Below are 22,646 nucleotides of genomic sequence, written 5' to 3' on the forward strand. Positions count from 1 at the left end.
CGGTGTGTCAAAATTTTTGCTCCTATTTTTTTAAACGAAAAATGTTTGATATGTTGTTCATTTGGAAGGAGCTGATATTTTCTGTAAACTTTATAAATTAAGCGCTAGGATGCTTCTCACGATAGGACATACCGATGTGTTATTTATAATGGCATCAGCATTGATCATTTCAAGGTTGTTGACCAGTGGCGTATCGTGAATTGCGATGTATCGATTGTTATGCCATTTAAACCTATGGTAAAGAATCGATTATTAAGGTGTTCGCTACAAACACCCTGTTCATCGATCCTTTTCCATAGGTTTAAATGGCATAACAATCGATACATCGAAATTCACGCACGTTGACTTCCTTTGAAATTCTCTTCTGAGTGCGTAACCAACGGAATAGCTTTTGAATTTTATGTTATAGTATTCACTTGGAGTTTATTTCTGAATGTTGCTTCATTTTTTTCTCGGGGGTTAGCGATTGCAAACGAAATATGATTTGCCAGACAATGAGCCAACAAAGCACACTCTGAAAGAGTTGCAGACGATCCTCGATACTGCGGACAGAACAAGATCGAAAAGCCCGGTAGGTAAGCTCTACCATTCATTCATCATTGTCCTAACTCCTTGTAAGAAAAATCATCTGCAAAGAAAGGTACTTTTGAAATATGCCAGGAGAATTTTCAGAATTTTTTAGGAAAAATTACTTAGTTTGAGGCTGGTTTTTAATTTTTGGCGAAAATCAGGAATGTTCAAACACTACTTTCACAGGATTCTTCCTGAAAATTCTTTATTTTTTCTCATTTCAACACTAAATTTTCTATGATTTGGGACTGATCTGGGTTCATTTTCTCTCTCTTATTCTTTTAATTTATCTAAAGGTATACTGCCATATGCTAGGGAAATACGCCGTGAGAAAATTCGAGAGTCGCCAAATTCCCTCCGGTGAAACGTTCATTTTTGAGGAGTTTTGAATATTTTCTCTTGAAATTTTTAGATAATCTAGATCTGATCGAGAATAAAAGTCACTGAAAAATTCGAAGAAATATATTGTTACTAGGGGGCCCTGCCCCCTGACCGCTACGCGGCCCAACCCCCGGGAGAGCGCCTCGCGCCCTCAGGCCCGCTTCGCGGGCTCTACACGCCTATGTATAGGCAAACATGTTCTTCCATTTTAATACACCATTTTGTGTTCGAGCTGCATCGATTTCAAAATTTTTGACGTAACACGATGAATTGTTGTAATATTTGTAATGTAATATTTTTAAATACTTAATTTAAAAAAAAAAAAAAAAAAAAAAAAAAAAAAAAAAAAAAAAAAAAAAAAGGATTTCGACCGTTAAGAGTTAATAATATTTGGTCCGACCCGACGCGACGCAGTGCTTGCCTTCTCACTTTGTATCTGCTGTAAATATTAATTGAAATTCAGCAGTCAAGTAAATTGACCAATGCCGTAAATCGAAGCCGGAAGAACGCAGGAAAAATTGAGTTAAACCTTATACCTTGGACCTTGAACCTTGAACCCTGAGCGATGCACGGTTCCTCAACTCTTCGAATGAGGAGCCCTTCACGAGCTTTTCCATTGTTTTATTGTTAATTCGAGTCACTCAGGTAGAATCCCACACCTTGACGTTTCCAGCGGAAATGACATATCTCTCACGCTATTAACATTGGACTTAAGTGACATGAGCTTTAAAAGCTCTACAACATTAAAAGTTCGGGGTTTCATAATTTTTTGCACATCTACATCTACTACATATGACATACATGTAAAGATCATCCTTATCGGTCCGGCACTTCGTCAGAAATAGTGCTTCCAAGATTTTGCTTGTAGTTGTATAATATAGATTTTTCCCTGAAAATTCAAATTTTATCGAAGGAAATGTGGCAACGTCTGAAGGCTTATGCGGCGTTCTTCCTTAGCACGGAAGTATAATATTCGGTTTGAGAGCGAGGAAACTTAGTTGGAATTGTCAATTCTACTAGCAGTAAGGAAATGTAGGTGAGAATTAATATGAATCAATTTCCCAAGATCAATGATACTGTTTCGAATGCTAACGCAGAATTTCAGCATAAACTGTTGACACTCCAGTATTTTTAAACAGTATGAGGTTGCACCAGACTTTTTGTAAAACAACTTAACTGATTAATATCTAACTTTGAAGAAAAAGCCTAATGAATGACAACTTTTGTTAGGGAATTTGCTTTAAGGAACAAACACTGACATTTTAAAAACCTGTATGAAACCGTATGCCCATGGTAATTTTGCAGATCAATTTGACACGATATTTTACGGAAATGTTCGAAGACGTTGAGAAAGTTACATTGCATCTCACAGATGATACTCCAATCATGGTTACCAGTCTTGATTATTTGCTGCAAGTATCCAACTTGACGAAAACAGTTAGCCCTAGAAGGCTAGGTAAGATTTTGCGTCGTATCTTGCAATGATATAGACAGACTTTGTAAGACATTCAGTATGAGCTTGGTTATCCCGGTAGGTCTGCGGGCTGATTATTGAAATTAATAGACAAAGCTATAGACAAAGGAGACATATGGAGCTATCCCATTGGTTGAAATGGAATCTTCCTAGAGACTGAGGGAGAAAATGATGGACCAAGTATCGGGTCTCTCGTGGGTTGTCCTTAGTTAGTCTATTACCTATCTCATTAGTCCATTGCAACTACTTGCTGCCACCAATAGGATCCATCCATATCTCTTTTGTCTGATTTGTCTATAGCTGTGTCTATCAATTTCAATAATCGGCTCGCAGGCTCAGTTTTCAATTATGGGAGTATTGCTTATTTCTAAATTTTTTCAATGTCCTAACACGGTTAAAACCACAATGAACCTGATAAAAATAAATATGATGACTGACAACATCTATTTCGATGGCCGTATTACGAAACCACTTATCACTATTCCGCTGTTTAAAATTTCCGTTCCAATTTTATTTTTCAAACAAACGCAAGGCAACTTTATAACTTGAAATTTAAACAGAATACTCTGGTAACAGAGTCGAAATCAAGGACTTTTCAAAAGATTACGTTGACCAGTATTTCTAAGAAAAAATTAAGTGTGACAGGGATTCTGCAACGTCGCAAACGGAGATACGTGATTTCATGCTTTGGCCATCGATTTATTTTTGCAGCTAGAGCCTACGATTTCTAAAAATATCCGAAGATTTTATGTTTTAAAATTTTTAGGCGTTATTTACCTACCCATTTATTAGTTTGCTCTGAAATATAATCTTTCGTTATACTATTTTTGTATTACTACTATTTATATATAATTTTACAGCTATGATGTTCTGGTGGAGAATTGTAAAAAGTTTGGCTCCGCTTTCAACTAGAGCGATGCGAGATATGGCTCACGACTTTCAGGACGCGCTGTATGGTTTTGAATATGACGTCAAATCCAGGTAAAAATTTAAAAAAAATGTATAGCTTTTTAAATTTTCAGCTCAAAAACGCTTATCTGATAAAAACCGATCTGAGGTTTTAATCAATCATGTTCATGGCTTGAATTTGACAGAGGAATGTGAAAATGACTCCCTCTAACTATTCAAAACTCACCTTATCTAAATGACCGATCAATTTCTTCACAAAAAAATTGCCTTGTGGATTCAAGGTAATTTTTTCCGCTTTAAAGGATCGTAATGCATGTATAAAACCACCAGAAGACGCGTTGAAACTGCAAATACAAAACACACTAGGGGCGATTGTGTAAGAAGGTGTTTTGATAAATTACCCCATCTCCTTGAGGGAGGGGAAGGGAGTCTGGACTAACGTGACTGATGGGGGAGGGGGTATGTCCAACACTACATAACGATACGCAAAAATCTGCTCTGAGCACCGATTTTTGGAGAATTTTAAAAGTTTTGGAAAATTTATCGTCAAATATGCCGATTTTGTTTTTGTAAAAAGAGGAACCGAAGAAAACTTGATGTACCTAACTGTTCAGAGTGGTGTAGAAATACGTGACGGGTGTACGTAACAAGGAGAGAAGGGGGGTTTAGAATGCTGAGTTTAAGCGTGACGTAATTTAGCACGGCTCAAAGGACGCTAATTTCTAAAAAAAATTATCTCCGCACTTCTTTTACTCTAAGTTAGAGGAATGATATTCTTGAATTTGATCCTACACCGTATCTTTATTTCAGCTAATGCTGGTTATGATTGCAGAGCTCTTCTGTGCACTCAGACTGTCCTCGCAGCCTTCTCGTTTCCGGTAGCTCATAAAATCATGGATCGAAGTTACTTGGAGAGGATCAAACCCGGGGTAAGTGTTAATGTTCAATGATAAACTGTAAGTCCTCATATCTAACTTTCAACTTTTAGGCATAATTATGAGGTTTCTTACTTGTCCTCTTTCTCACTTTGATCAATGCGATTATTATATCAATGCATGCATTATTTTTGACGTTAAGAGTTTTGTATTTAGCAATAAACCCTTCAAATTTCTCAAGAAGATGAAATTTCATTAAGAAATTTCATTAAAAGATGTCGAAAAATTTGAAAAGAAGCCTGACCTCATTTAGGGATTACGAACAAAACAACTTAGCCCTGAGCCCTAACACTTTAGGTAAAATAGCGCCAACTACAGGCTGTAGGACTACAACCCTAAAGCTGTAGGGCTGGACCTTAAAGCTGCAAGGCTCAGCAATACTGCCTGTAGTTGACGCTATTTTACCGACAGGGTTAGAACTCAGCGCTAAGTGGTTTTTTTTCCGTGACGGTCTGTAAGTTCTGCACAACCGTCATGGGTTTTCATCTGTGTTCTTTGCAGTATAATTAGTAATTGTTGCTTTGTTTCTCTCTTCCTTTTTCCGAAAGTCTACATTTTATTCTGATATTAAAGGTAACGGAAATGTTCGAGAACCTACGGCGTGCCTTCAAGCAGAACATCGCGTCGTACAAGTGGCTTCATGACGCTGATAAGCAGGCCATGACAGAGAAACTCGACGCCGTCAAGTTTAATGTCGGACTTCCTGATTTGACTTTTGACCGTGAAGTTCTTGATGAGTATTATAGTGACGTAAGAATTGACAAATTTTGCAGATTGTATTTGATTGTCCCGCATTTTTTCATCTCTCCAGTGCTTAATAATTTCCGTTCACCATGAGAACCATGTTGAGTAATGTTCAAAGAAATTTGCTGATAATTTTTTAAACCTGCAACAAGAGACGATTTATAAATTTTTTTAGATGGAAAGAGAGATGATTTCGTATTTCTCTCACGAAAGAACGTGACACCATTTCCATGTTGCGCAAACCAGGACTTTAACCAGGATAATATTGGGAATTTCTAGTTGATAATCTCATTGATTTCCCCCTGGTCTCATGCAAAAATTACACAAATATTCAACGAAAATTGCGCAGGTACATTCTTGTAAAAAATCGAATTGTTTGGGTCTATTTGGAAACCCTGGAATTAAGTTACGTTCTTTCGTTCGGAGAACGACAATTTGTCCCATTACGTTATTGAGTTTTATTAATATGATTTTGGGGAAGTGGCCTCCTTTTTAGGCCCTGAGGCCACCATCAAATGACACGTTGATATTCTTTATTACACTCTAACTATATTAGAAAAACCTCTGGAAGAAACCTTTGTTTGTGGTAACGATTTCCCGATATATACTGAAAACAGTCGCATCTTATCCATCAAATGACCGATGAAACGTAAAATAATTGAAGGCTGCAGTTTTCGCCGACAAAATAGTATTTGGTTCCAAGACGCGGAGTTGTTTCATGACATCACCATGCAAAAATGCATTCAAATTAAACTAAAGGAAGTCTGTGTTTGAATGCAAAAATCGAAACATTTCCTGCTCATCATACCCGGAAATGCACATTTTTTCATGTTCAGTCAAGTTTTTTTATAATACAGCTTACCAGAAAAAAAATATTACATATTTAATGCGCAAAAATTATTTTTCAGATTTACGTTTGTGAAGAGCATTATGCACAAGTTTTGGTCAACTACTCGAGTTACATTGTCATGACGACACTAGCTTCATTTAACCAGACGTTTGACTCTGAAGAAGAAGCTGACACCGAATGGTATTACGCTACTAAACTGAGTTAAAACCGCATAACTTTTAGAAAAAACGGTGTGCTAAGGAAAAACACCGTATGAGCATTTGAGAAGTGACAAAGTTCCTCCGACAGAATGTGAACTTTTGAGGAGAGCCATGAATATTTTCTATCGAAATTTTCAGATGATTCAGATTTGATTAAGGATAAATTTTCTTAATCACTGGTGGATAAATCTTCGCAGATTTCCATGAAATCTAGTGTTGCTTCAAAGGAAAGTAGGCAACATCTGAAGGCTTACACGGCGTTCTTCCTTCAGCATGGCAGTATATGTGCTTTAGTGGTGATGTTACCCCGAGAATTCTCAATTATATTGAATTGAATCCAAATAATTACGTGGACATAATATCTATCAATGCTACCAATCAGAGTAACAGTTTAACAAAAAAAAAAAAAAAAAAAAAAAAAAAAAAAAAAAAAAAAAACCATACCATTTAAGTCATTCAAAATACCGTAGAAACCATATTGATGCGATAACAATTGATCTGATACACAGTGGTCTTGAAGCAAAAAAGAAAAAGGGTGCCTGTCGTTCTAATTATGTTGTTCAATTTCGTATGATACTGTGCAACACCTCTGTTGCGAAATAGTTGCTTGAAGCGTCGGGCCGCGGCCCGCCGGGCGCGGGCGACCAGCGCATCGGCGCCTACAAACCTAACAGGGATACTTCACGCATTGCGCAATGCGTGAAGTATCCCTGTTAGGTTTGAAGGCGCCAGTGCGCGTGTCGCGCTTGCAGCACGTCGCTCCGCTCTGTGTTTGGCTCTAATATGTAAACTCGCGGAGTCAGCGTTTTTCAACTCAGGATTTTAAAATGTTTGCACACTCATTAATATGGATTATTCTCATTAATATGGATGAAAAAAAAAAATATGTTTTAAAGGAAAATATACTGTGTGTTTAGTAAATATTAAGGTGGCTCCGTGTCAAATTGAGGGTTATACAAAATCGGCGATTTTGCCCCCAAACGATTTTGCCCGAAGTTGGATATGTTGTTCCCTATCACAAGACACGCCTTTTCCCGGCGTTGGCAAGTTCACCCGAAATTTTTCCCGCGCACTACAGCGTTGACAAGTTGAAAACAGGCAAATGCCGTAAGTGGTATTAAAATTGAACCATGAAGTTGCGGTTTTAACGAAAATTCTTTAAAAACTGCGCACTTTTAGGAAATGACCATCTAATTTTGCCGTGAGCAGAAAGAATTTGACTCAGCTTGTAGAAAGTTTAACGAGATTTAACTGTGGAAGTAACCAATTTTGTCGTCTGATCAACTTCTGGCAAGTCACTGGACATAATCCGCGAAAAAGGCCGATTTTAAGCCATTTTTGCAAAATTTGGCAACTTCTTGGCAACAATTTTTTCATGAAATGGTCAAATTCGGATTCAGCGCCAAAAATTATATGGGAAACCATGGAATTAATGCTACCCGGTGTTTTTGGAGGCGAAAATTTCTATCTGCCCGGACTCAAAAAGCGTCGTCGCTCCTTAAAGCTGTTTACAAAAATGATGATATCTCGCGAACCAAAAGTTTCCCTGCAGGCTATAATATATCGATGGATGTGGAATCAAATGAACTATCGATTAGACTACTTTTCATTAAAATTTGAAGATAGATTTTAGGGGTATTTGCGGATTTGTAAAATTTGTCGAATTTAACAATAGAAAAATTGACGATAATGCATGTTAAAATTAATGCGACATTAAAAAGATGGTCATTTCCTGAAAGTGCGCAGTTTTTCTGATCGCGGAAAATCCATTGCGCAATGCGTGAAGTATCTCTGTTAGGTTTGTAGGCGCCGATGCGCTGGTCGCCCGCGCCCGGCGGGCCGCGGCGCGGCGCTTCAAGCAACTATTTCGCAACAGAGGTGTTGCACAGTATTATACGAAATTGAAGGCTCCAACACAATTAGTACGACAGGTATCCTTTAAGAGTACGGAGTTTTTCTAAAAAAAAATAAATCAAGATACGATGGCACAAAAAGAGAGCGGTAATCCAAAAACTCACTAAGTTCTAGCATCTGTATTGAGGTTTTGCATAATTTTTTAATTGAATTAGAGAAAAAGGGACTTGATTTAGACAGAAACATTTTTAAGTTTGCCATTAGAAGATTCCTTCTCTTCATCAGAGGAAAAGCCACCGGTCATCTGAATTTCTGCCATCAGAAGATTCAACATGTTCGTAGCAACAATTGCTGTAGGCGCAGCTGAAGGCGCATTGCTCAATTAAGAAAAGAGTATGATAGAAAGTCCGCATGTAACGAGAGGGCATGTATTCGATCGGCATGAATCGAACGAAATATTATGAAACGTGAACCGATCAACAACGATTCAATGGACAAATAATGCGGATCAAAATCAGTAGAAAACTTGCATTCACTATGAAAATTTCAAATTGCAATATCTCGAACTTAGGATCAGCCAAGATTTTGATTTTTCGCGATATTAAGTCCACACGTACCATAGACTTACCTCCTGTAAACCGTTTTTTAGTACATTTTTTTCTTGCTTCAAGACCACTGTGGATGACTCACAAATATTTTATACCCTCTGCTCAAAAATATGAATTTGCCGGTACATCATCTCAGAATGGACATATTTGTTGATTTATTCAAAAGAAAAAGAGAGAAGAATTTTACTGGTGAGGTGATACTAATTGCGCGCAAGCTGTTGTCACAATTGTCAGACCAGATTTCCAGAGGGATGTCAGCTGGTTTTCAAAAATATCCTAGTTTGGCTTTTCTTCTTAATTTTTGTGGTTCATCGCAGAGACTATTTCAATATCCGGAACTCACTTCGAGTTTTACTTGTTCCAAAATTAAGCGCCTAATAGTATTTTCAGAGTTTTTTCACTGGTATATTTAAGTGTACCTATGAAACTATCATATTAATGATTTCTTTTTGAGCACATCTACATGGTAATACTCCTCTCCTAATTAATGAAAGAATTTTGGTTTCATGGTTCGCAGGCAACACTATACAAATTATTCTGAAAATAATTTGATGCTATAATAATACTGACCTGCGTTTATAAAATTTTCAGGGGCTCCTTGAATTTATTTACATCAAACGCATTCTATTTTCCTGAGAAAAATTCTATGGGTAAGTTCATTTTCAGCCACACTAAACCTTAATTTCAGCCAAGAATGGAGAGATTAAAACCATGAATTTTGACTTAACTGACACTTAGAAAAATCGGACGTATTTCTATCAAACGGAACTATGTGCATTGAGACGTGAGCCCTATGACCCATAAGAGCATATGCATAACAGGGCTCACGTCATAATGCACATAGTTCTGTTTGACAGAAATACGTCTAATTAAGGTTGAAAGCGGATAAAAAAAAAGTACGGAATGATGTGCAATTTAAATCTGTGTCAAACATGTTTCCGTCAACTCATTGTTCGCTCTCATAATGGTAAATTTGCCCATATTAAAAATGTAAGGGACAAAATAACTCATTTTACACTTTTTCCGTTATTCTGTGGATAGAACCACAGCAAGATAGAAGTTATCCATGTAATTTTTCTCCAAGCATTTATTGTGTTCTTTTGATTCTTTTGATCGAAAGTATAGACAATAGTTGCCTTCCAAAGAAGTCTTCTCGCCGTGATAATTGCAATGCATACTTGTATTTGCACTATTTTTAAGATTAAAACGGATGAGACCATATGCAATGATATACTATAGTATTAGTATACTCGCAAGTAACACCTATTCATGTCTACCAAATACATTCGAATATCATTGAATATTTTGCTGCCTCTATTTAGTCCTTGTCTTCACGGGCCGTTTCCCGGAGTTTGTCCCGGGAAAAATATTCCACTTACAAAGTCGGGAAAAATATTGAGTTGATCAATATTTTTCCGAGTACCAAATATGGTCCTTCTACCCCTAAGACCAACTAAGTGAAGAAAAAGAAGTGAAAGCGAACTATGCGATATTTTGTCGGTTACTTCATTGTTCTTGCTTGTTCAGTTAAAATAATATGTCTAATTGTCAATCGTGTTCGGTTATTATTTTGATCCCGGTTAAATACTCGATTTTGACTAATTTATCTTCCCACGCAAACTTGTCGTAGGATCGTATGAGCCCCGTCCCGTGGAGATAGTAAGTGGGAAAAATCCTAGAAGTTTCATTCCTGCGATTCCAACTCGGGACAAATCCCATGAAAACGTCCCGTGGAGACAAGGCTTAAGAGTGCGTACAATATTATGTAGATTTTATCCAGACAGCAAGACTATACTGATTCATTGAAATTTTTTGATAAATTATTCTGGACCATTTCTAGAACTTGCTAGGGCATTTTTTCTCATTTTTGCTTCGAGATTTTAAATGAGCTAATTTAAATACATATTATATATCCTGTATGAGCATAGGAAAACAAGACTTTAATAGCCGAAGATGCTGAATGTCTTTAAATAAATTAACTAACTAACTAACCTACTTTCTTAATATACGTGTTCTTTATATATCAAGTATTTACTCAAAAAATATCTAATGAATTTCTGTCCTCTAGTCATTCTAATGCCACAACTGGAACATCCTTTCTACGATCTTGGTTTAGAGTAAGTATGAGCTCTCACGTCCAATGTTTTTTCATATTCACAGAGTTTATTAAAACTTTCACTTCAAATAAACAGGAAGAGCAAGCATGTCGTGGTTTTTGGATTCTTGATTAAATATAATTTTCCAAAAATTTAAAAGCCAGTTTTGGATTTCTGAAAGTGCTCATGACGCGTCTGGTAAATGCAACCAGATGCATCCGTGGCGACGGCGAGGCGTAAATGTTCGACTATCGATACTTCTCCATTTGAAGCTATGGTACAGAGAATCGATTATTAAGATATTCGTTTCAAATACCGCCTATTTATCGATCCTTATACATAAGTATAAATGGCAGATCCTTCGATATATCACAAAGCTCGCCACGCCACTGAGATTCATGATAAAACAAACAAGAATCCGATTCTGGTAAGTAGATTTCCTGAAGAAAATAAACCATTACGATATTTTCGCTATCTCATATCAAAATTGCGCAAGGTCGCAAAAAATCTTCGAAAAGATTATTATTTCCGTTCCCAGGTTCAATTTTTTTGTAATTTAAAATAAAGTCAAGGCGTTTAAATAAATAATTATCTATAATCATACCAGCAGACTTTTAAAGCTCAAAATCATAATCCTCTTATTTCGATTCATTAATTTTCAGATCTGAAGTTTTTACTTATCCTAGCTTCCAGTAGTATCACCATTTCACTTAATTCTTTTTTGAGGCGGGAGGACAAAAGTTGTTACAAGGGGGAAAATATTATATAGGGAGGCATGCTAAAATGGATTGCATTTTGCAAAAAGGAACCACTAGCATTGCAATGTTGCTAAGATTGTGCAACTTCTTTTGTCTTGGAGGAAAAACCCGACTATCCATTATAGTTTCTATTTTACTCGCTAAAAACTGTAAATTTTAGACAAAAATTACCATCTAAATTTCATAGTTTTTCACGATTTCCGCAATTTTATTGCAAAAGATGAAGTTGCACAATCTTAGCATCATTGCAATGCTAGTGGTTCCTTTTTGCAAAATGCAATCCAAATGGTCCTCGGGAAATATCTTGAAACTGAACAACATGAAAAAAACTGAAAAAAATTCAAATCTCCAATATGCTTCTTTTGTTCCCCTTAATTAGCACACCTGACTCTTACAAGTCATTAAGTGGGTGCGCATTAATTTAAAAACGGATATGACTAAACGATTCTATTGCTATCAGACGAGTGGACATAATTTTGAACGGATGAATAAATTTATTCGCAGCGGCCGTTCAAGTATTACTTGACGCTCTTTTTCCGATTTTTCTAACCCCCCCCCCCCCCCCATTGTAACGCATCCGTACCGAAGCCCTACACTTTCTTTTCGAATAACGTAACGCTGGAATGACCCCCCCCCCCCCAATTTTTAGAAGATGCCGAAAAGATCCATCGGGGAAGAGCGGGATTCTCAATTTTTTGCACGTTCTTTCAAATTTTTTTTTTAATTGTTCGGATTTGGTACGTAACGCTGGGCTTGATCCTTCTCCACCCTTTTTACGCACCATAACGCTGGCTCGAACCCCCTTCCCTCCTAAGTGCATTACGTAATACTTGAACGTCTCCTATAACCATAAAAAATATTTTTTTCAGAGCTCTGAACTACGGTGCTCTCGGCTCTCTAATTGGACATGAGCTGAGCCATGCTTTTGATAACAGTGGTAAGTAAAAGTATCGCGACACTCAGGATGTTTCTCTTCCTCTCTTCCTACCTGTCTGATAAGGTTATTAAATTCTCTTTTCATAAAAAATGTGCAAAGTTTAAGGACATTTTCGTCACCAAAATATTCTATTAGGGTATGAGCCCTATTATCCATATTACCTATTGCTTTCCTGGGCTCTCGTGAAAATTGAGATACGCCCTTACGTCAGAGGAGTGACTAACAGTCACATTCTGCCGGGCTAAGGAAGAACGCCGTATGAACATTTAGGAGTTGCCAAATTCCTCATAGTAACACATGTATTTTTGACGACATTCTTGCATTTTTTCCCCTGAAATTTTCAAACAATTTAGATTAAATTGCTTACGAAATTGTCTGAAAATTTCAGCATAAAATATTCACAATTTGCCCAGTAAATTTGGTTTTTATCGGAGGAAACTTGGCAACGTCTGGAGGATCATGCGGCGTTCTGCCTAAGTACGGCAGCATTGAAATGTGATTTTACGTCCCACGTTGGTAAAAAAAAATAGATTAAAATAAACAGATAGCAGGTTCACAGTTTGGTGAAATCTGTCTAGTCAGAGACTAAAATTTCGATTTTTTAGATCCAAATTGAAAACAAATTGCTGCCCTGAAATATGTACTTTCGTGAACTTACGCTCTTTTCCTGCAGGCAGTTGAAAACTGATTTATCTGCATTTTTTTCTAGAATTACAATTTTGACTTGACAAAATGTCATCCTTTAGATCATCGCAACTATCCAATCCAGCCTGAATTGGACGTATTTCTATCAAACGGAACTAGGTGCATTAAGACATGAGCCCTGAGACCCATAAGAATATGTGCATAACAGGGCTCACGTCATAATGCACTTAGTTCCGTTTGATAGAAATACGTCCAATTTATGATAAATTACTAGGATAAGAGTTTCAAATAGGTAGTTGACAAAACAGCATACACGGAAGCATGCATTTTTTATTACTTTCTGTTCTCCTCTTCAAATATAGGAGCTCCAATCGAGCCCAGCTCCTCGCTTTAATTGACCGTTATTACACCGACAGGTCACACAATATTCCCGCTTTTCATTGTCATACTTCATGTCTACTAGTTTTTCAACCCAGTCGGTCAATCGTTCAAGTAGGCCATCATTCCTTTTGAAGTGTTTCCATGCTTTCACTGATCCGTGAAGATGCCTGTTACTAAATAATTTAGCGTAATTTTACTGATAAAATTGCGCGAAATTCTTATTTTCAGGGCGAACATACGATAAAATCGGCAACAAAGTAGTCAAGTGGATGAACTCCTCTGTGGTTAACTATGTCAACAAAACGGAATGTTTTGTTGATCAGTACAGTGCGGTTTATATACCCGAAGTTGATCGCCACGTAAGTTCATTTTTCGGTCTGAAGCATATTGTGACGTGGTAAAAATAAAACAAAAAAACTTACCATCCCTATTTCTAGTTTTTAGTGTCAGAAAAACTAAAACATTCGGGTATTCCACTGATTAAGTGATTACTATGTTTACAATGGGCCTGTTGCATGCAAGAGATACAGCCGCGCGAATAGACTTTGTAGAGGTTAAATGACACGAAAATTACGATGGTCACATTAAAAAAGTCTGAAATACACTTCTTACTGCGCAATTTGCGTTGTTAAGAACGCGCTTTTTCAAATTTCCCGCGTCTGGGGGCAGTTTTCTAATCACCGGAAACGAGCAAACGGCGGGCTCGGTGATTTCCGGAAGATGCCGAGTCGTTGTTGTTGTTGTTATTTTTTCCTTCAGTTTGTTTACAAACCCAACGTGATCTCTTATAGTGGTCCATATACGCTTTATGCGGTAACCAAATCGATCAACTTTTAAATGTCCAACGCAATCCTTCTACATTTCATTTCACGATATCACGAGCTCCGATTTTTAGGTTATGTTGTCAGTTTTAGTTGACCGGAAATAGCCGCGAGTTGCCGTTAGAAAACTGCCCCCAGACGCGGGAAATTTGAAGAAGCGCGTTCCTAACAACGTAAATTGCGCAGTAAGGAGTGTATTTCAGACTTTTTTAATGTGACCATCGTAATTTTCGTGTCATTTAACCTCCAAAAAGTCTATTCGCACGGCTGTATCTCTTGCATGCAACAGGCCCATTCTTATGAAGTGCCCACATTTTGAAATTCTTAAACTTCTGATGCGGTCGGAACGATTAAGTGGAGCGATAGAAAATTTGTAATTGGTATGAAGGATGCTTAGTTTTGAAAAAGGATGAGTTTAAATTTCATTTTGTTATCATTGCATTCACTGGAGAAAGAAACAACTTACAACGCGAACATTACAAGTTGAGATGATGATTGGCCAGCTTTCCTTGGCTTATCGGAATGTCCTACTTTTCCATTCAAAGCTGTTCTGCGGAAAATAATTTTTCCAACTTTTTCAATTTTTATTCGCAGATGAAATAGATGCATAATCTTTTGCCAGTAGGGGTGGATTATCTAAAAAGAAGACGAAAATCAAAACGAGTTTTAACTTTTGTTTCAGGTGGATGGACGGAAGACCTTAAATGAAAATATCGCCGATAATTCTGGGCTGAGATTGGCTCTAACAGCGTATCGTATGTGGGTCCAGGATCATGGGAAAGAAAAATTGCTCCCGGGTTTGGAAGGACTTAGCCATGAGCAACTCTTTTACTTGAGTTTTGCCGGGGTAATGCAAATCTAACTCAATGGTAGAGTAGAAATTAAAAATCTGGTAAGCGCTATCAGGTGCTGTGCTATGATTGTGCATACTGTTCCTCACAGAGAAATATCCTAAATGTCATCTCTTCATGGAATTGTTATGGGGGAATATCCTCTAAATTTAGCTATATTTCCGTTGAAAGAATTTGTATTCTAGGGTCACTGGATTCCCGTTAATGAAGAAAATAATATACAAATCTTGGCAACATCTTATAGCGCTAACCAGCGTTTGAATTTTCACTTTTCCATTAAAACGATCTACAGGAAAAGATACCGTATGCTCAACAACATTTCAAAATTGAGTAATTTGTGCAAAATTGTTTGAAAGAATGTTCCGCGATTATTTTGGGACAAAAATTTTCAAAAACATCAAACTACATATGTAATGGAGTAATGATTATTCCAAAAATCCAGTTAAGAGGACGTAGCTCCCGAAAAAATATGTTTAAAATTTCGTCTGGCATTTGCGGTACTAAATTGCCGTACTTATGATTCAATTTTATGACATGTATTGGCAGCAGAACGAACTTAACTGCTTGCAGTTAATTCTTTGCAACCATTCCCCAATTGTTGCGTTGTCTCTGATAAAATATTTTTTCGAGACAAAAGTTGCAAAAATTTTTCCTTGAAAATTTCAGATATTCTAAATTCAGTAGCGAGTATAATTCTACGAAAAATTCAAAGAAGAAAATTCATAATTTACACAGTTATCAGGTATTTTATCCGATGTGTGGCATCGTTTCGATGGTCTTACAGCGTTTTCAAGAGCACGGCGGCTGAAGGTATTTTCAGCGCCTCATTTGTCATTGCACTACCATAAAACTGCAACCAACCGTGCGACAGTCACGGTAATTACCTTCGTAGATATCAAATTGCTACGATGGATGCTGTAACGATATATACAAAAGTTTTAATGGTTTTCAGCGGGTTGGTGATAACTATCGCACGTTTACAAGGAGCCAGTTCTCACACCTACTCCATATATTCTTCCACATCTCATTTGAACGTACGAGTATTTCTGCCAAACGGAACTATGTGCATTACGACGTGAGCCCTGTTATGCATATATTCTTTTGGGTCTCAGGGCTCATGTCTTAACGCACATAGTTCCGTTTGACAGAAATACGTCTATTTATCCTTCGTGCGTTCTTCTAATTCTCATTTTTGTATGGCATTTCCGATTGCAGGCTGATTGTCACAGCATATCGGACCAGGGCTTATTGAACCTGTTGCAAGACGAACACAGCCCGACGAAAGTGCGGGTCAACATCACTTTGACGAATATTCCCGATTTTTTCACGGCTTGGAAGTGTGAAGGCCCCAACACGAACCACCGCAAATGCAGACTTCTCTAATCAAAGTTTTTCTGGATTCTTCTCAATCGAGCCGTCCATCAATTGGGCGATTCTAACCGGAATCAACCTCACTGGAATTCATGTTGTTTAAATTCCTATAATGTTTTATTTCTTTCGACGGACGTTAAAACAATACAACATTCTGAAACTCTTGTAAAATTCCCTTAACTTGTACAGAGAATACTCATAAAATATCAAGATGTACCTTGATTTCCTTGTGAAGAAATACAATGAAATAAAAATGAGTGGTCATCCCAAGTAGATAGTTAGGCTGATTCCGTTTGGATTCGTCCAATTCCTTCCCGCTAAAATTGGGAATTTTAACCCCTGCAAAACCCCCATTACGGACATATTGCTGCAATGTCTTTGCCTGCCCTGAAAAATTTCGGCACATTTTAGTTATCTCGCCCGGTTTATGTTAACGATGGATATTTTTTGTTGTTCTTTTATACAAAAACTCATGACAAATGTTTAAAAAATCGGCATTTTGCGGCGATTGTTGCTCGATTTGCTATTTCAAGCTGTCAGCATTGTTATTCCTCCAGTTAAATCTATTATAAGTAATCGATTCGAAATGAAACACCCTATGGCGGTCAATATAGATAGTTTTACATGCTTGTAAAGTGATCCTCCCAGGAAGTGAATAAACCATCGATACATCGAACAAATTTTGCCAAAAAACTAGTTTTTCTTGTAAAAATACAGCTGTTTAAACAAGTGTAGCGCTGATTTTCCACTGAATTTGATTAAATTTCGATCATTCTGAACTACAATTATTGCTCGTAATGCAAGAGGGTAGAAACTATTACTTCTGGTGCATCATTAGAAGCACGCATATTCATTGAGAATTCAAGGAGACGTGTCATGTTTCTAAAATGAGTTCGAAATAGTAGTTTCTCCTTGCAAAATGCAGTCCAGTTATGAAATAGAGGTAATCGGAAGAAAATCAAAGTTGAGCACAACTTCAAAGCGCCTTCAGATTTCTCTACAGGCAATTTGCCGAACGTATCGGCAGCCTTGTTTCTTGTTCGCTTGGATGTGAAGGAGTTTCGAGGGAGACACGGTTTTTATTTAAATTAGGTGACACCAGAAAGTTTGCTTATCGCGAAACTTAAACATGATTCTAGCAATATAGTTTTGGTACTCAGCGTGAGTATGAAGAATAAAAACAGACAGGGTCGAAAAAAGAGGCATGAAATGTAACGCCGAGATTTTCTTGTAATAAGTTGAAACTTTTCCATGGCTTTGAAAATTCCTACGGCGATTGCCTTAACTTCAAAAATGGCCTCTGGTTATTGTGATTTTTCAGCCGTTTTCATTAAAAAAAAAAAAAAAGAAAAAAAAAAATCATCCCTTTCTCATTCCAGCAAAACTAAGCAACAAACTGATACTTTTATTTTACATCGTCGTCTCTAACTCGAAAGAACGTAAGTGAAATGCAGTAATTTAAAATATACATTAGTAAGTTTAATTTTACTTGATAATTATTGTGCGTTCCTAACTAAATTTTCACTGATTTCTCCTCTGACTACACACCAAAGCCTGCAAAATTTTGGACAAAAATTGCACAGCCACATTTTTCAAAATATTTCATTTCTCGAGTGAACTTAGAAACCTTGGAATCGAGTTACGTAGCTGTGTGCTAAAAACGACGAGATGCATCAAATTATAAGTACTCTCCTCGGTACGTAACTGCCTTTTGCGTGCCCTTTAAAGAAAATGCCTGTAAACTTACAATGTAAACCTACCAACAAGGATAAAAACAGCAAGGATCCGGCTAAAAGCCTCTTAGAGATAACACTGTAAAGCACAGCTATATTCGACGCATGTTAATGCCAATTTATCATACTCATTCGCACAAAAAAAGATGGGAAACAGGTCCAGATCTGGAAATAAATTTACATGCTACGCGCTAGACGGTAAGTTCAAGTGTGTCCCGCAGCGAATCGAACACTTCAACTCGAATTTGTGTAACGTGTATAGATGCGTGCGTCTGATTGTGGCCCTACATAGATGCTTTTAAAATGCTTCGGTGACAACTGCTATGCGTGGAACGCACTAAAGCCGGGGCTATTAATTATTCAACGCTGTTATGACACTACTGGCACGAAATGTGCGAGAACCGCTTTTCAGCGGAGACTGCGGATTGGCACCGCACCACCGCAAGAGACAGCTGAACTTGTCGGCCAGTAATAATAGCTAATTGGGAGTGATGCTTACCCGCGCTCAAATAATAATCCCTTCCTCATATATTTTAATTTTATGGGAAAGATGCCGTGGGCGAAAGAACAGTGTTGACCCCGCGCTGAAAGAAAAAGCTGTAATAAGCCTCCAGACAAGGTATGAATTCATGCAATACGTTTGCTCTCCGAGATTTCATGGGGAAATACTATTCATGCGACGAGAAGTCTCGAAATCAACTCTTGAACAAGATAATATAAATATGTACGATTAACATTCGTTAGAGAAACGTCACGTATTCCCTGCATCGTTTAACTTTCATTTGATCTGTGTTGAAATTACTTGCTAAAATATCGCCCAAAATTTACCGTGTTTAAATTATTGAATTCACGATTTCATCTCTCAATACTCAATATTAAAAAATCTGGGTCATGTGTTAAAAAGTTTAAAGATTGGTGGCCCATCTCTATGGACGTATCTGAGCTGTAAGAAAAAGAACTATGAAGGCACAAAGGATTTTCGTGCTTCATAGATTCTCTCACTTTCATCCACTCTCAAACAGTTCTTTTTAGCACAGATCAGTCCATGTAGAAGTATTGCCTGCCGACTTCCGCAAAAATAATGGGATTCGGCTCTAAAAATTCCTGGGGGAAAAATACTCTAAAAAATGGAAATTTGGGAAGTCAGAGATGTTATGCATATAATTTCTTTATCAAATAAATCTAAGTCTCTTGTGGCAATCTCAAGATTGGAGCTGCGGCTCAGCTGATGCGCATTGCTCACGCTTTGAAGATCGGAGGGTGGGAGGGGAATAAGGCTCGAGTGAGAAACCTACCAAGACGGTTGATTTGCGAGATGTAAATCAAGTTGACTTTTGTTTTACTTATAAGTCCAAAATTATAATTTTACATAACAAATGTTAAATAAAACGGTGGTATCTTGATTGAGAGTTAATTCAGTAATTTTCGTTGCGCGCTAATCGTGTATTACAGGCTCTCCTCCATTCACAAACTGAGGCTCTCAAACTGGTTATTCTTCGATACTTCAACCAAATCAACACGATATCCCTCGAAAATTTCAAGATCTGATTCATTATATGTCCCGAACTCATGAATAACCTTCAAAGACCGTCGGTTTGACGATCTTTGAAAGGCAAGAGTCAACAATTACATCAATAAGCCTTCTTGAAGCCTTTCGTTAGCAGGTGGAGAAGAGCCATGCGAGACATTTTGAAAAGGAAACATGCACCAGAATGCTTAAATTCATCTATAGGGTGGTTTCACTATAATTGAAATAGTTTTGTCGCCGTGACAGACAACACATTTTTCAGTCATATTTTTAGTTGAAATGATAATCACTCGAATTTTTTCGCATTAATATACACATAGTTACGTGTTATAACGCTTTTCAACGATTTATCGCTCTTCTTTTTAATTTCAATATATTAATGACCGAAAATGTGCTGTCTCTTACGCTGACTTTTTACCGCGTAACAGACAGCACATTATCCAAATTTACATAACATTAATTGAGAAGTAGAGCCATAAATCATTAGGAAGCAATATAATACGTAGCCCTTTGAAGATTAATGCCAAAAAATTCGAGTAATTATCATTTCTGCTAAAAATATGACCGAAAAATGTGTTGTCCGTCACGGCGACAAAACTATTCCAGTTGTCGTGAGACCACCCTATATCCTCGCTCCTCTGATGTAAAGACGTATCATTATTTCTTCGTGGGTCCTTTTGCCCATATAATGTCATGGTTTCCGGGGCTCATGTGAAAATTGAGATACGCCCTTACGTCAGAGTATAACGACGATATGGACCGTCTGTAAATGTGTCTCCGCGCCTCACAGTGGATCGAGTCAATAGGAGAGATTTGACAAAATTTGGAAACTTTAAAAGCTTTTGACTTCGTTCATACAAAATGTTGAGGTTCTAAAAGTGGTTCCTTTGGTTTCCTCGTGTAATTTCCTTCTCAGAGCACCCCTTAAACTTTAAAATATGACGAAATGAAGACCAAAATTTTCAGTTTTCGCAAAAAAATTTCATGTTTCATGTTACCTCTGTAATTGACTCGATCCACTGTGCGCCTCCTCTACCGGGCGGCCATTTAGAGTAAATTTTTCCTCTTGTCACAAAGAAGAAATAAGAAATGAAAGCTTAAATTCGTACCTTGTCTAGTGGTCCGTTAGGGAAAAATAAGAGAGGCAAAAGAGAGGAAAGAATCCAGCATGACCGCATGTATGGATAAGAGCGCTAACGGTTGCTGTGGCGCGGTGGTGCAGTAGTAGTGGTGGTGGTTGATATGAAGAGCGCGTGGGAAGTGACGCCGGTCTACTCGGTTTCATTCATAGAGCTCTCTGTGTCGCAATAATACTTGCCACTCCGCCGCACAGTGAATCGAATCCATAGGAGAGGTCGAACATTATTTCTTCGACTAAAACTCCAAATTTAAATGGTGATTTAGTGATATTTTAAAGTATGAGGGGTGCTTTTTGAAGTAGATTTTGCGAGAAAACCAATGGGACAACTTTGAAGGTCTCCACGTTTTGTAAAAATGCAGTTACGAGCTTTTAAAGTTCTTGAATTTTGTCCGACTTCTCCAATCAACGCGTTCCATTGTGCGCCGCTACCGCTCTACGATCGGTGAACTTGCGGATAAACAAAGCACCGTTGCCGATACAGTCGCAAAGTGACCACCAACCAAAGACCAAAGAGTGACGAAGTGGATCTTCATTGGAAAAGTATCTTCATCAGAGGGTATACTTCAGCCGACTTATTTAATCTGATAGACACAGAGATCATGAAGAGATCAATAAGCCACAAGAAGTGACTTGGTCAATAAATCCTGGTAAACAACGCGTAGAAGACGATGCGCACTTTAAAAACGCGTGAACTTAACCAAGAAACCGAGAAATACGCAGGTCATAAAGCGCAACTTTTTCGCAAAAGCGCCCGGTTTCGCTCTGAACCGAATGATGTCATAAGACACCAATCAGAAGCGAGTACGGGGTCCTACTTCCTCAAACGTCTCTCTACTCCTCGTAAGAACGCCGTATGAACATTCAAGAGTTGCCAAATTCCTTGAATGAAATGTTTATTTTGAAAGAAATTTACGATTATATTTCTTTGTAATTATCAGGAACTTAGGGTGAAACTGAGAACAAAATTACATGAAACATTGGAGGGAAAATATTCATAAGTTTACCAGGAAATTCGTGTTTTATCAAAGAAAATTTGGCAACGCCTGAAGGCTCATACGGTGTTTTTCCTCAGCACGGTAGAATAGTAAAGTCGATACTATATCTTCAGAATCGAAGGATCGAATTTCGTTCACGCTCTCTGTAGTCATCAGCAAGCAACAATTCAATTCAGATTCAGTGACGAGGCGTGAATGATCGATCAATCGATATTTCCCCATTTGAGCTATGGTAAAGAATCGATTATTACGGTGTTCGCTGCGAACACCCTAATAATCGATCCTTTTCCATAGGTTTAAATGGTAGATCAATCGATATATCGCATAGATAGCCCCGCCACTGTTCAGATTTTTAAGAGTGAGGGAACGGATTTAAGTGGTTTCGCTCTTGTGCGATCGATACACTGCTCCGAAGTACTGAGTGCTAAGGATAAACGCCGTATGAACATTCGAGAGTTGCCAAAATTCCTTCCAGAAAATATTTATTTTTGAAATGAGTTATGAATATTTTTCCTTGAAATTTCCAGAAACTCTAGGTGAAATTGCGGACGAAATTATCTGAAAAATTGGAGGAAAAATATTCAAAAATTCTCTCGAGAATTCGTGACTTACCATCGGAAATTTGGCAACGCCTATGGATTCATACGGCGTTTTCCCTTAGCACGGCAGAGTAGGCCCTTGCACTTGATTCCCATTGGACGAGGATGACGTCACACACGGCGGGCCGCTTGCCGCGCTCATTATGCACGCACGGTGGAGCCCCAGAACTCTGACGACACCCGGCGACGCATTGACGGGCGCTCGGGCGGCTCAGAAGGGGCGGTGCGCCCGTCACTGACCCGGGCGTCGCGACGCAGCCTTGCG

The 22,646-nt window shown here is 37.9% G+C and overlaps 1 protein-coding gene across 3 annotated transcripts in view; it reads left to right on the top strand.

The window, feature by feature from the left end:
* The window catches only part of LOC109043319 (endothelin-converting enzyme homolog), a 31,908-nt gene extending 15,253 nt beyond the window's left edge, over positions 1–16,655 (top strand). Inside the window, exons 8-19 of one of the 3 annotated variants that reach the window (XM_072297682.1) lie at positions 464–571; positions 2,257–2,407; positions 3,286–3,406; positions 4,167–4,263; positions 4,843–5,019; positions 5,922–6,043; positions 9,117–9,175; positions 10,594–10,642; positions 12,249–12,316; positions 13,571–13,701; positions 14,846–15,032; positions 16,230–16,368. In XM_072297682.1, coding sequence (XP_072153783.1) covers positions 464–571; positions 2,257–2,407; positions 3,286–3,406; positions 4,167–4,263; positions 4,843–5,019; positions 5,922–6,043; positions 9,117–9,175; positions 10,594–10,642; positions 12,249–12,316; positions 13,571–13,701; positions 14,846–15,025 — 1,263 coding nt within the window. In that variant the 3' untranslated portion in view covers positions 15,026–15,032; positions 16,230–16,368. Of the gene's footprint in view, positions 1–463; positions 572–2,256; positions 2,408–3,285; positions 3,407–4,166; positions 4,264–4,842; positions 5,020–5,921; positions 6,044–9,116; positions 9,176–10,593; positions 10,643–12,248; positions 12,317–13,570; positions 13,702–14,845; positions 15,056–16,229 lie in introns of all 3 variants that reach the window. The other 2 variants (XM_072297680.1, XM_019060499.2) reach the window with 2 other exon arrangements.
* The last annotated feature ends 5,991 nt before the right edge of the window (positions 16,656–22,646 follow it).

Source organism: Bemisia tabaci, chromosome 3 (genome assembly GCF_918797505.1).
Source record: "Bemisia tabaci chromosome 3, PGI_BMITA_v3".
In the NCBI taxonomy this organism is placed as follows: Eukaryota; Metazoa; Arthropoda; class Insecta; order Hemiptera; family Aleyrodidae; genus Bemisia; species Bemisia tabaci.